The sequence below is a fragment of the Bos indicus x Bos taurus genome, chromosome 1 (assembly GCF_003369695.1).
Source record: "Bos indicus x Bos taurus breed Angus x Brahman F1 hybrid chromosome 1, Bos_hybrid_MaternalHap_v2.0, whole genome shotgun sequence".
In the NCBI taxonomy this organism is placed as follows: domain Eukaryota; kingdom Metazoa; phylum Chordata; class Mammalia; order Artiodactyla; family Bovidae; genus Bos; species Bos indicus x Bos taurus.
The window spans coordinates 43,779,147-43,793,417 of record NC_040076.1 but is presented as its reverse complement, the minus strand read 5'-3'; the positions used below and the strand labels follow the sequence as shown (position 1 = coordinate 43,793,417).

Genomic DNA, 14,271 nt, shown 5'->3' with positions numbered 1-14,271 from the left:
ATAGGACAAGCAGGCAGGCTGGACACCCCAACAGCCCCCGTGCTCCCTGAACAGACAGTGACTTCTGCAGATGGACCCACAGTGCCTGTGGGCCACCAGCCACCAGGCCACCGTGCCCCCCGTGGCTTCTCACACTTACATTTAGACTCGGCCGCCTGCGGAATCGAGCACCGCTGTCCTCGCTTGTGCCTCCCTGTGGCACGTGTGGGCTGGTTTCCGTCTCTTCAGATGCTGCTCCACTTCCAGAACAGCTTCTGGGGTAGAAAAAAAAGAGAATACTTTTACTCAGTTGGAAAGACAACAAGAATCTGGATTATTATCAAAGTGCACTGTTCTGGGATCATAGGAGAAATTACATTATAGCAACGTATAAATACACACTTCAATAAAAGATGCTGTTATGGACCAGAATTTAAGTGCATATTTAGTTGATATTAGAGATATTTGTATGCTGATTCAGAGAGAGAATAATTTTGTGCAATTCTATGTATGCAAATAGGTGCTTATTTATTTTTAAACACTTACTACCACATATATAATTTTTATCCAAATAAACATTTCTTGTATATGTTTATTGCTTTTCATGGTTATATTATGTGCTAGGTTTCCATTAATTTAATTTCTGTTAATACAGACTGCAGGTAATTTAGAAAGGGTGAGGGCAATTGCTACAGTGGGAGGAAATTTATGGAAGTAATACCTCAGGGAGCAATGTTAGGTTAATTTAAGAAAAGGAATCTCTGCCATCAACATATTTCCATCTAATTTGCATACAATAGTATTTGAATTAGAAATTATTCTCTATTTTTTGTCAAATCAGGTCTGGTAGAACTTTAATTCAGCAGCACTTTCAGGTTTTTGTTTGATATTTTTAATTAGAGTATACTTTATAAACCATCTGTAATTTAGACTTTTTACAAGTTGTATGGAAACTTCTCCCCATTTAATCAGAATTTCAGAAATTTAACTCTGTGTTTCACATATTAGTCTCTATTTTGTTTTGGTACATTTCACAGAGACTTTTTTAGGAAATATTCTTTATATTTGTTGTTCAGAAAAAGATTTAAGCAGGGAAACTTTAGACACTTAAAAAGATTTGAAAGCCAGGATTTGTTGATTAGGAAATAAATGCAGAATTGGGTTTCTAATTTAGAATTTCTGCAATATGACATAAGTGATATATTCTAGAGCAGTGCTATTCAGTAAAACTTTCTGTGATAAAGGAAATGTTCACATTTTGCAATGTTCAATATGACAGCCACTAGCCAGAAATGGCTATTAAGCACTTGAAATGTGGCTAATGCAATCAGGGAAGTGAATTTTTAGTTTTAATTTAAATTAATTCAGATTTAAATATTCACTTGTGGGTAATGGCTACTGTATTGAAGAGTATAATTCTGGAGTTTACATGTATTTTGTATTCAACACAAAATGAGGAAGGACTTGAATGGTTCTAGCTGCTGAAGGCCTATGTTCCCCAAACACAAGGCCCAGGCTCTGATACCTGAGCTTGTGCCAGAAGAGTGGACCCAGCAGCATTCTGAATTTCGGCTCAACTTGGGGATATTCTGACATAAAGTTAAAATTTGGGTTAACCATAGATGATTTGAGAATACTTTGTGTACAGAAACTGTGGCATCTCAAGTGATCTCCCATAATAGAGTTCAGGCTGTAAATGGACTCAAGGGCTTGACTTTCCCAATCTACTGTTTGTGTGATATGCCTGACAGGCAGTGGAGACAGATATAGAAAAAATACTCCATAAATATAGCTGCCTCCATGAAAAAGAAACTCTCCAGATTCAAACTAGATCACAGGAATAGGCTGGTAAATACATTTGTGCCTCTCCCCAAATCATTCTTCTCTAAATATCCATTGAGCGCTACTATGCAAAAGGCCCAATGCTTAGTGCGGGAGATAAAATGTTAGAAAAAAAAAATATATGAAACTCCACCCTGTGATTAACTGCATTAGACAATAACATTTTTCCCAATGTTTTCTTCTTCCAAAATTCCTTTTTCTTTTCCTGAATGTGGTGAAAAGAAAATAGGAGAAAGACACACAGGATAAATAGAAACACTGAAGATCGTGATTATGTGTGTCATACATCTTATTCAATTTACTTCTTTCCACACAGCTTTCACAGTTCCATACTGAGATGGCAAAACCAGGTTTTGAAATGTACCACTGGAAACAGAAAATAACTGAACAGATCTCAATCTAAAATTTTAGAACATGGGATGACCACCATCATTTAGCATTTATTAAGTTTTTACAATATATGTTAACAGAGTTCTTTCCTTTCTGTTAGCTAGAAGAATGTCCTTTAAAATAATTGCTAATTAAATGCTGTTATGGGAGGACACTTTTTTTTTTTTTGCTTTGCCACTTAGAACACTGTAAGAAAGAGTGCTACAATCACATTTATGAAATGAATACATTTTTTCAATATTTGAGCACCGTTGCAACACCTGATGGGAACTACTAGCTACACAGACCAAATGTAGCTCATTGTGTTTCAGTTCATTTTAAAAGAATGAACCTGAAAAGTGCAAAGAACTAAACAAGAACTATTTAGCCACACTTCCCTCACAGAAGCAAGGTCTGATGCTGTAAAGAGCAATATTGCATAGGAACCTGGAATGTCAGGTCCATGAATCAAGGCAAATTGGAAGTGGTCAAACAAGAGATGGCAAGAGTGAATGTCGACATTCTAGGAATCAGCGAACTGAAATGGACTGGAATGGGTGAATGTAACTCAGATGACCATTATATCTACTACTGGGGGCAGGAATCCCTCAGAAGAAACGGAGTGGCCATTATGGTCAACAAAAGAGTCTGAAATGCAGTACTTGGATGCAATCTCAAAAACGACAGAATGATCTCTGTTCGTTTCCAAGGCAAACCATTCAATATCACGGTAATCCAAGTCTATGCCCCAACCAGTAACACTGAAGAAGCTGAAGTTAAACGGTTCTATGAAGACCTACAAGACCTTTTAGAGCTAACACCCAAAAAAGATGTCCTTTTCATTATAGGGGACTGGAATGCAAAAGTAGGAAGTCAAGAAACACCTGGAGTAACAGGCAAATTTGGCCTTGGAATACGGAATGAAGCAGGGCAAAGACTGATAGAGTTTTGCCAAGAAAATGCACTGGTCATAACAAACACCCTCTTCCGACAACACAAGAGAAGACTCTACACTTGGACATCACCAGACGGTCAACACTGAAATCAGATTGATTATATTCTTTGCAGCCAAAGATGGCGAAGCTCTATACAGTCAGCAAAAACAAGACCAGGAGCTGACTGTGGCTCAGACCATGAACTCCTTATTGCCAAATTCAGACTGAAATTGAAGAAAGTAGGGAAAACCACTAGACCATTCAGGTATGACCTAAATCAAATCCCTTATGATTATACAGTGGAAGTGAGAAATAGATTTAAGGGCCTAGATCTGATAGATAGAGTGCCTGATGAACTATGGGATGAGGTTCGTGACATTGTACAGGAGACAGGGATCAAGACCATTCCCATAGAAAAGAAATGCAAAAAAGCAAAATGGCTGTCTGGGGAGGCCTTACAAATAGCTGTGAAAAGAAGAGAAGCGAAAAGCAAAGGAGAAAAGGAAAGATATAAACATCTGAATGTAGAGTTCCAAAGAATAGCAAGAAGAGATAAGAAAGCCTTCTTCAGCGATCAATGCAAAGAAATAGAGGAAAACAACAGAATGGGAAAGACTAGGGATCTCTTCAAGAAAGTCAGAAATACCAAAGGAACATTTCATGCAAAGATGAGCTCGATAAAGGACAGAAATGGTATGGACCTAACAGAAGCAGAAGATATTAAGAAGAGATGGCAAGAATACACAGAAGAACTGTACAAAAAAGATCTTCACGACCCAGATAATCACAATGGTGTGATCACTGACCTAGAGCCAGACATCCTGGAATGTGAAGTCAAGTGGGCCTTAGAAAGCATCACTATGAACAAAGCGAATGGAGGTGATGGAATTCCAGTTGAGCTATTCCAAATCCTGAAAGATGATGCTGTGAAAGTGCTGCACTCAATATGTCAGCAAATTTGGAAAACTCAGCAGTGGCCACAGGACTGGAAAAGGTCAGTTTTCAGTCCAATCCCAATGAAAGGCAATGCCAAAGAATGCTCAAACTACCGCACAATTGCACTCATCTCACACGCTAGTAAAGTAATGCTCAAAATTCTCCAAGTCAGGCTTCAGCAATATGTGAACCGTGAGCTTCCCGATGTTCAAGCTGGTTTTAGAAAAGGCAGAGGAACCAGAGATCAAATTGCCAACATCCCCTGGATCATGGAAAAAGCAAGAGAGTTCCAGAAAAACATCTATTTCTGCTTTATTGACTATGCCAAAGCCTTTGACTGTGTGGATCACAATAAACTGTGGAAAATTCTGGAAGAGATGGGAATACCAGACCACCTGATCTGCCTCCTGAGAAATTTGTATGCAGGTCAGGAAGCAACAGTTAGAACTGGACATGGAACAACAGACTGGTTCCAAATAGGAAAAGGAATACGTCAAGGCTGTATATTGTCACCCTGTTTATTTAACTTATATGCAGAGTACATCATGAGAAACGCTGGACTGGAAGAAACATAAGCTGGAATCAAGATTGCCGGGAGAAATATCAATAACCTCAGATATGCAGATGACACCACCCTTATGGCAGAAAGTGAAGAGGAACTCAAAAGCCTCTTGATGAAAGTGAAAGTGGAGAGTGAAAAAGTTGGCTTAAAGCTCAACATTCAGAAAATGAAGATCATGGCATCCGGTCCTATCACTTCATGGGAAATGGATGGGGAAACAGTGGAAACAGTGGCTGACTTTATTTTTCTGGGCTCCAAAATCACTACAGATGGTGACTGCAGCCATGAAATTAAAAGACGCTTACTCCTTGGAAGGAAAGTTATGACCAACCTAGATAGCATATTGAAAAGCAGAGACATTACTTTGCCAACAAAGGTCCGTCTAGTCAATGGTTTTTCCTGTGGTCATGTATGGATGTGAGAGTTGGACTGTGAAGAAGGCTGAGAGCCGAAGAATTGATGCTTTTGAACTGTGGTGTTGGAGAAGACTCTTGAGAGTCCCTTCGACTGCAAGGAGATCCAACCAGTCCATTCTGAAGGAGATGAGCCCTGAGATTTCTTTGGAAGGAATGATGCTAAAGCTGAAACTCCAGTACTTTGGCCACCTCATGCGAAGAGTTGAGTCATTGGAAAAGACTCTGATGCTGGGAGGGATTGGGGGCAGGAGGAGAAGGGGAAGACAGAGGATGAGATGGCTGGATGGCATCACTGACTCGATGGACGTGAGTCTCAGTGAACTCCGGGAGTTGGTAATGGACAGGGAGGCCTGGCGTGCTGCGATTCATGGGGTCGCAAAGAGTCGGACACGACTGAGTGACTGATCTGATCTGATCCCTCACTCTCTACAGCAACTGAATAATTAAATGTATGGTTAACCTAAATTTTTAGATGAATTTTAAGGATGGAAAGGATTAAAAACTATATTAAATGAGTGCAGCCAAAATACATAGTACTTCAAGCATCTAAAGGCCATACAGTCATTTCTCTGAATATAGTTACTGATAATGTCCTTAATATTGTAGACACACAGTATGAAAATAATTTTTAAAAATGAATTACAAAGCAATGGAAGAAATCACAAAGAAGAAAGAAATTAATATAAGTACTTAAAAATCAGTGGCTCTTTAAAAACATTATAAGCAAATAAAAGGTGAAGTGGAATTTGTTTTAATCTTTAAAATATTTAATCCTTATGCAAGTTTGAAACAGTCACAGATTGTTTAACCCACCTCTGTGTTCCCTCCCAGTTAAATCTGGAAGGGTTTGTGCCTGCTTTGACCAATGGAGCACAGTGGAACTGACACTATGTAACTTCTGAGACTGGGTCATGAAAGACCAGTTGCTACTTTGTTTCTAGAATATTTTCTTGGAATTCTGAGCCCCCAATTAAGAAATCTGACTGCCCTTAGGAGCAGCCAGGTTTAGGTGCTCCAGGGACAATTCCAGCAGAGCTCAGACTTCCTTCTATCCCTGCCATGGCACTAAATGTGTGAGTAAAGCCATGTGAGGCCCTCCAAGTCAGCCAATCTATCAGGTAAATAAGCCAAAAGAGAGAAAAAGCTCCCAGCTGAGACCCATAAAATTGTGAGATACAATAAAATGTTGGTTATTTCAAAGCCACTACATTTTCATGTGGCTTGTTATGCAGCAATAGAAAACTGGAGCATACCCGCATGTGTGTGTGCTATTTTTACAGTAAAAATTTAAGAAATTGAATGTAAAAGACACCCTGTGAAGTTGTTTGAGAAAATTGACAGTCAATATCCTTTGTATAGAAAGAGCACTTATGAGTTATCAGGGGAAAGAATTGTAACATTGTGTTAAAAAAATGAGCAATTAAATGAACACAATTCACACACAAAAAAACAAAAAGGCTAAAAAAAATGTAAAAAATGTTCAACCTAGTAAGTAAAGGAAATGTTAATTACACAATGGAATTAAAATTTTGGTTATAAAACTGGCAAAAATAAAAAAAAATTAAACATTGGTTTGGGTAAAGTGGAGTGTACATAGTACAAATTTTCTGGAAAATAAAGAAATATGTTCAGAGTTTAATGCAGTGAAGTTGGTCATTCATTTAGGACCTGTTTTTGCCCAAGGGCAAGGAAAAACCAGAAACCTCTGTCTCACCCTTTAAACTGGGACATGCCAATAGATACAATTACTTGCAACCTGTTTCAGCTCAAAACTGGCCTTCTGTTGAGTCTGAATTTTGCTGGTGGTTTAGTCGCTAAGTCGTGTCTGACTCTTGTGACCCCATGAACGTAGCTCACTAGGCTCCTCTGTACATGGGATTTCCCAGGCAAAAATATCAGAGTGGGTTGCTATTTCCTTCTCCAGGGGATCTTCCAGACCTAGGGATCCAACCACCGGCTCCTGCACTGCAGGCAGATTCTTCACTTCTGAGCCACCAGGGATTCCCAAGTCTGAAGTATGGAAAACATATAAGGCAGCTCTTCTCTTTAAGTCCAAGCTTTAACCTCCAGCAAGACTTGTTGAAGCTTTCTAATTAAGGGGCAGCAACACCTGCGGTGTGGACGGCAGCTATTGAAGTAATTCCAGGAGGGTGAGACTGAGTTTGCAGAACTGAGCGCTGTTTCCTGTGATACCTTCCTCCTTGAGAGTAAATTCAGAGATAAGGACAGAAGGGCCTTCCTCCTTCAACAAACCCGGGTTCGGGTCTTGGCTCTACATCATTCCGTGAAAGGCCTTTGGGCTACCCATCACGTCTGCAAAGCTGCCGGCCTGGGACAAAGAGACACAGGAGCTTTGTGTTCTGCTCTGCAACATCAGGGCTGGCAGAACTAAAACTCCAAGGGGTCTCCTCGGTCTCCTGGGTGATGTCACTGACAAGGGAGGAAGCATTGGGGTGAAGATCCAAACCAAGGTAAGGGGGGAGAGACCTTTGAACTTTCCGGAGATAAGAAATTTGTTGTTTATGAAGCGAAACGGCATCGGTTGCCATGATTTTAGCCTTCGGCGGCGCAGAGGCGCGACCCCGGAACGCGGCATGGGGCTGGCTGAGCTGCTTCAAGGCCAGGAGCCTCTCCCTGGTCTCAGGCTAGCTGGGCCCCGAGACGGCGCACTGTCTGACAATCAGAGGGCCCAGGCCTGCAGGCGTTCTTCAGGGGCTCCTGACCTGAGTAGAAGGCTTTTCTCCATCTGTAGCATCCAGGCAATGTCAGCAGGTTAGGGCCCGGGGCATAGCCCTCAGACCCAGGTCAAAGATGCTGGGCCGCGTCTCCAGGATGCCCGGGAGCATGGCTTCAGCCGCAGATTGGTACCCAGGCTTCTCACTACACTTCGAACAGCCTCCTGTGGCTTGTTCTACCCGATTGAGATGGTCACGTTGTCTTTGCATTTCCCGCATTTCATCTGGCTCCTGCACCTGAAGGACCAGGCGGCCCCATAGCAGTTCTGGGCGCTCGGGGATACGGGAGGCTGACACCTTCCTGTCAGCCTGTATAAGGACCACCGGCTTCTCCTCCTCAGACCCCGGCTCTGGACTTACTGCCCTCACGGCCCCTCCTGCCACAGCGTGGCCAGCCTCAACTGCCCTCACTTTCCCTCCTAATTTCCTGAAACTCTTCCATAGTTCCAATTGCATGAAAAATGTATCTACTTTTGCTCTGCCGACAAACAGAGCAGATGAGGTGAATTTTGAAAAAGTCTGATCCGCCATTCAACCGCTTAACACCCCTGCTCTTGCACCTAATAGCTCCCCTCAGTACTTAGCCTGCCAGACATCTCTTTCCATGGGATTCTCCAGGCAAGAATACTGGAGTGGGTAGCTGTTCCCTTCTCCTGGAGATCTTTCTGACCCAGGGATCCAACCGGGGAAGCCCAAGAAAATGGGAGTATATAGCCTATCCCTTCTGCAAGGGATCTTTCTGACCCAGGGATCCAACGAGAGTCTCTTGCATTGCAGGCGGATTCTTTACCAGCTGAGCTACCACGGAAACCCCACAGCACTTAGATCAGATCTAAACTGCTTTTCTTGCTGAAAGGCCGCATATAATTCTCTCAGCCGACCTCCCCATTCCCCTACACCTCTTTCCCCTTTGCCCTTTTTTCTCCAGCCACACTGGCCTTCTTCTTGTGGGAAATATCGTGCTGGTCCCCGTCTTCAGGCCTCTACTGCTCCCATGTTTGGAATGCTCTTCCTGCAGAACCCTGCATGCTGGGCTGTTCATTTAAATCTCACCTTACAGGTCACTTCTGCAGAGAGGTTTTTCTTGACCATCTAATCTAAAGTCAGCCACTCATTTTCATGTATCTCTAATTCCCTTTCATCACACAGTAACCCTTGTACACTCCCTACTTCATCGTTCATATTATCCGTTCATAGTCTGCCTCAACAGCAACACTTCCTCTCTCTCCACTCTCTTTGAGAGCAGAGAACTCGTTTCATTCTTAGTAACATCCCTTGCCTTCCCTCACGGCTCAGTGGTAAAGAACCTGCCTGCCAATACCGGAGATGTGGGTTGGATCTCTGGGTCAAGAAGATCTCCTGGAGAAGGAAATGACAACCTACTCCAGTATTTTTGCCTGGGAAATCCCAGAGACAGAGGAGCCTGGCTGGGCTATGGTCCATGGGGTCACAAAAGAGGCAGATGTGGCTTAGTGCCTAAACAACAAACAACAACATCCCTTGTGATTGGAACCAGGATGGGCACACGGTAGGTGATTCATAAATATTTGCTGGATGCCTTGCAAATACTTTTTGTACATTTGAAATACAAAACTTAGCAGTGCAGAAGATACCGCATTTGAAACCATTAAAAAAAACCTAGACATTGTATGTTATATGGGCATTTTCCAAAGCTTTGATGGTTCTGATTAAAGTACATTGCTTCAATTTAAAAAAAAGAAACAGCCAGCACAAGATCACAACATCATAAAATCATTTCAGGACTGTGATGAGAGCTCCCCTGTCAAATTAGATATTTTCAAAACTAGAGCACCACTCAACAGGCTCCTTGCTTTGACTTGAAGAATGTGCACCTCCCACCATTATTTTTTTTTTTTTTTTTGCTGCTGAACATATGATTTATTCACTGGGTAAGGAACACGTCTTGAAAAACTTCCCTTTCAGCACTTAAAGTGTTGAAAACAGAGTTTCATCTTTTGAGGCTGGTTTAATACAAACCTCTGGAATGAGATGTCTTACATGTCCCCTTGAGTGGATGAGAGTTAAAGCTGTCTCGGTGTTATTCTTTCTGGAATTGCAGGAACCTCAGTGGCTGGGTCTCAGTGGCCAACTATGATTACAAGATTCTACAGAAATGAGATCTGTTTCTATAAAATTCATGAGAAAAATCTGAATTGCTATTTATAAATAGGCCACACCATTTCAGAAGTGATATAACATTCGGACACTCAAGCACAAGTTTTGATATGTGTTTCAACATAGCCTATCCCTACCAGTTTATAGTTTCCTCACAAAGCAGGCAGGCCACATTCTTATGATTCTTGAAGGGATGGGAAATGCACATTTACAACATGTCCTTTGGGCCAGTCTCCTTGCTAGCAGTGGTTGCACAGACTCATTTAATCCTGAGAAGTGTGCAACACGTGAGTGAAGGTCATGAGAAGAGACCGCCTGTTCTCTCACACAATATTAAAGAAGATTGATTAGTCAGGAATCAGCAAAACAGAAGAACTGCCTATTCTTATCCCACTGACATTATCCCAGGGTTTAGTTCCAAGTTTTTCAAGGGACATTTTATTTTACTGTGCTGATTCATGGCAGTTGTCTGGAGCATGGAAAATGTTCATTGGTTTTATAGTGTTATTAAATTGGGCACAAGATTTGCATAGGAACTGTGTATTTGAGTGGTTTAGAAATGCCAGGGCTTTAGAACAACAATTGGATAAGGTGCCTTGAGGTTCCTGAAAGCTATTTTCACAGTCCCACAGAGTGGTACATCTGATTTGGTTTCATTAATAATGTTTGGAGAGCTGGAGGAAGCGGTGGGCAGGCCATTTCCCTTTCTCCACCCATCTGAAGGAATGCCTTCATCCTTCAGCTAACTTTTTATAAAAATTTAAGGTTATATGTCTCAGATAAAACAAGGATTGTTAAATTTCATATCTACCGAGACAGGATTAACTCTGAATTAATGACTAAATCCTGATAAGAGAGAGGAAAATAAATCTCCTAAGGTTGTACTAAGCCACCACTGAGGGTCTGGATTGTAGATAACTGGCCTTCTTTTAAGTACCTTGCAGTTAGAGAGACACTCATTTTCCCTTTTTTTATAAGACGCACATTATAGTCACACAGTTTACAAACACACAGTATACTTCAAAGAAGCCAAGTATAAATGACCTGGTAGAAAAGAACATTGAAAAGATCTAAAGATCCAAAGTATATCTGAAATTCCTACTAGTTTGGAATAATGAAGGATGAAGTGAGAAATTAACACTTCTATATGCAAATAAATTTGAGAAATAGTGACTCTAGACAACTGGAGAGCAGAAGGTTCACTGGTTGCAATCTAAAATTAGGTTCTCATGATGCAATTTAAGAAGAGAAGTAGTCAATGACATTGACAAGAAGTAGTCAATGAAATTTTCATTGTAGGTATATCCTCTTGACACTTGCTATTGATAAAAACATATCACCCTTTCCTAGAAGTTCCTCATCCTTGCTGAGAAATTATAGCCCCTTCAAATGAAACTGTTAGATAAACTTTCAGACAGGATAAAATATTAGTAATATAATGGCGATTCAAGGTATGTTCAGAGGTCTTCTAAACAACTGAGTTCAAGAAAAAGACTAAAGCTGTGTCTTTGTAAGGTCAATATTCAAGGAAAATCTAGCATGGAGTCTCTTTTCAGTTATTCAGATATTTTGCATTATATAGCAATGCTTAAACTGAACCAAAAAGTGCAAAGTAAGTGAATTCGTTTGTTAAGGGTGACAATATTTTGAAACTTTGCATTCAATCATCTGGTCATTTGCATTATGATTCATTAATATTCATTAATATATTCATCCATATAATTAAATAATTGAGTAATTGATTAATTAAACATCATACATCATCTAAGATGACCTGTGAAGTGATTTGAGGCAAGTGAAAAAAAAATGCCTTGGGTGAGTAAAATTTGATTTAGTTTCACCTCCAGTTAAAAGTGGATTTATTCTTATCGAAGACTAATTGATGATACTGATTCAATAACAGCTAACAAATTAAAATGATGCCCCCCAAATAAGCATTTTATGTACCTTTGAAATAAATGTGGAAAACTTCAAGTGTCCCTTAATAGTCACTTGCCTGTGGAGTAACTTTGGTGCAGACCATGGTAGAAAGAAGCAGGAAGGAGAAAAAATGTGCTCTGCATATTTGGGGTGTGGACGAGGTTCTGAAATACTCCAGACAAAGATGGCAACCCAACTCTCAGGACATCAGAATGTGGCTGAGCTCTATTTTAATGGGAAAATACTGACTTCAGTGTTCTTGATTATAGTTTTTTGTTTTTGCATTTGAATGTGATGGTTCCTCTTACTCCCGTAACAATCAAACATATTGCCCATAATCCAAGGTCAAGTTGGATTTCCAGAGATAACCTTCTCAGAAGAATTGCTCTAAATTAAGCTATAACTCAGCAGCAATAGTAATACCTATTAGTTATTGAGGATGTCTTATATGGCAGGCTCTGTGCTCAGTATAATTTATATATATATATATATCTTATATTATTTAATCCATACTATGATTCTACAAGAAAGCAATCTCTTATATTTAAGATAATTTAACATCTCAAATTAACTCATTACACACACACATATTTTGAAGATAGAGTTTATGTTTTACTCCCCTTTCTCTCCCCAGAAAACAAGTGGCTCAAAATTGGTACCTAGAAAATATTGATTGAATTAAATGAAATGTCAGTCCTTGTGCTTTTCCTGAGGGATGGGCTTTTATCAATCATTTTGTCCTTTGATGTAGCTTTGAAGACTCTTAAGGATGAACAGGCATTGGAAATATTTAACCCAACCACGAAACATGGATCAACTTGTCTCTGTCTTCTTGGGTTAATGAGGAAGGCTGGCATAAAGTAAGGTTGAAGGGGGATTGTGCAGGGATTGGTGGAAAGGGAAAAATACTGATTCTGGTGAAAATATCTGGGTTGTAAACATAAAGAAATAAGAAAGCCAAGAGACTGGACTTGACAGTCTTCTGTGGAGGGTCTTAAATCTGACAGATGATGCTCTGAGCTGACAGCATCAGCAAGACTGTGTTTATACACAAGAGGAAGGAGGGTCATGGTGTTGGGAAAGCTCTCAAATGAATAAGGTCTTACTTTCTCTACGTTTCACACCCTGGTTTATTAGATTTTCCAGTTGTTGATTGGACGCTTGTCCTTACTGCTCAGTTCCTGATGGCCCCTGACTGTCCTTAGGGCTTTGGTGTGCTGCATATCGGAAGATTATGGGATGACATAGAGTCTAAGAACCGAGTCTTAGTCATCTCCCTCCTGCTTTGATCAATCCATGTAGTTTGTTGATTGATCGAGGATCCAGGCATGCCAGAAATTGTCACTGTCAGGCACAGTGTGCGTGTGCAGTGTTTTGCAAAGCAAATTAAACAGACTCCATGTGTCTCCTCCAGGAGCTCACAATAAAAACCAGACAATAGATGTGTGAACACAATGGGGCACACAGATGCTCAGCTGTATAAACAAAGAAGTACAACAAATTAGAGAATTTTGGTATGAACTATGAGTGCAAGTGCTCTTGTTTGTGCTACGGAAGTGAGGGGAAGTTCACAAGTTGCAGAGAACTTGCTGAAGTCTGTATGAGGGTAAGGAGCATGTGGATGATGGTAAAGGTGAGATCACCCTGCTTCTTTCAGTTAGGAGGGAAACAAGTGTTCCTTTGCAGTGGGGGGAGAATTTTTTTTCCTTCCCAGGTACTTGCTCTGAAGGCATGTGTATTTCTACTTAGGTCTAGGTTCTTCTAAGAGATTTGGTTAGAAGGAAAGTAAAAAGTATTAAGCAAGGAGTAGCCTGCCAGAGAGATTTCATAAGCCTTCTTTCCACTGGAAACCAGGCTAAAAAGAAAATAAAAACCAGTGTCTATTATAATTGTACATTCCACTTTTAATCAGCTAGCATATGTCAATTGATTTTTCAAGGAAATGATTACTTTGGGTGAATTTTTTTTTTTAATAAGGGACAAAACTTTTTGTCATTGTCTAGCACTTGCTGTCTCTGACATCTCAAATGTTGTCAAGAATTAATCTGGATTTACAGAGTTCAGCTGAAAGCAAATTCCAGGTAGGTCTCTACCTCAACCACCCTGGACTAATAGGTATATCTCTTCCCTAAAATATATCCAGATAGGGGATCCTTCCCAGGAACCTTTTACAGGGTTTATAAAATCTTCACTGTCAATAAGATCTTTCAATCTAACTTAAATTCCTTTGGTTGTAATTTAAATTCATTTCCTATTCTTTCCTCATTAAAAAGAGGGAACTATCTGCAAAGTCATTCTTCTGAATACAGTGGTTAAACACACACTTCAGGCTTCTTTCTTTCCTGGATTTTCTTTCTATTTCAGATGTCATCTATTTATATTTTTTTTCCTGTCCCATTTATCTAGTTCCAATCAGGTCTTATTTATTGGGTCATAAAAGT

General features: G+C 40.3%; 1 protein-coding gene across 1 annotated transcript in view; it reads right to left on the bottom strand.

Annotated features, from left to right (window-relative positions):
- Window positions 1-14,271, bottom strand: part of COL8A1 (collagen type VIII alpha 1 chain) — a 171,715-nt gene that overhangs the window by 61,671 nt on the left and 95,773 nt on the right. Inside the window, exon 2 of the mRNA XM_027557556.1 lies at window positions 140-254. Within this exon, the coding sequence (XP_027413357.1) occupies window positions 140-254 (115 nt within the window). The remainder of the gene's footprint in view (window positions 1-139; window positions 255-14,271) is intronic.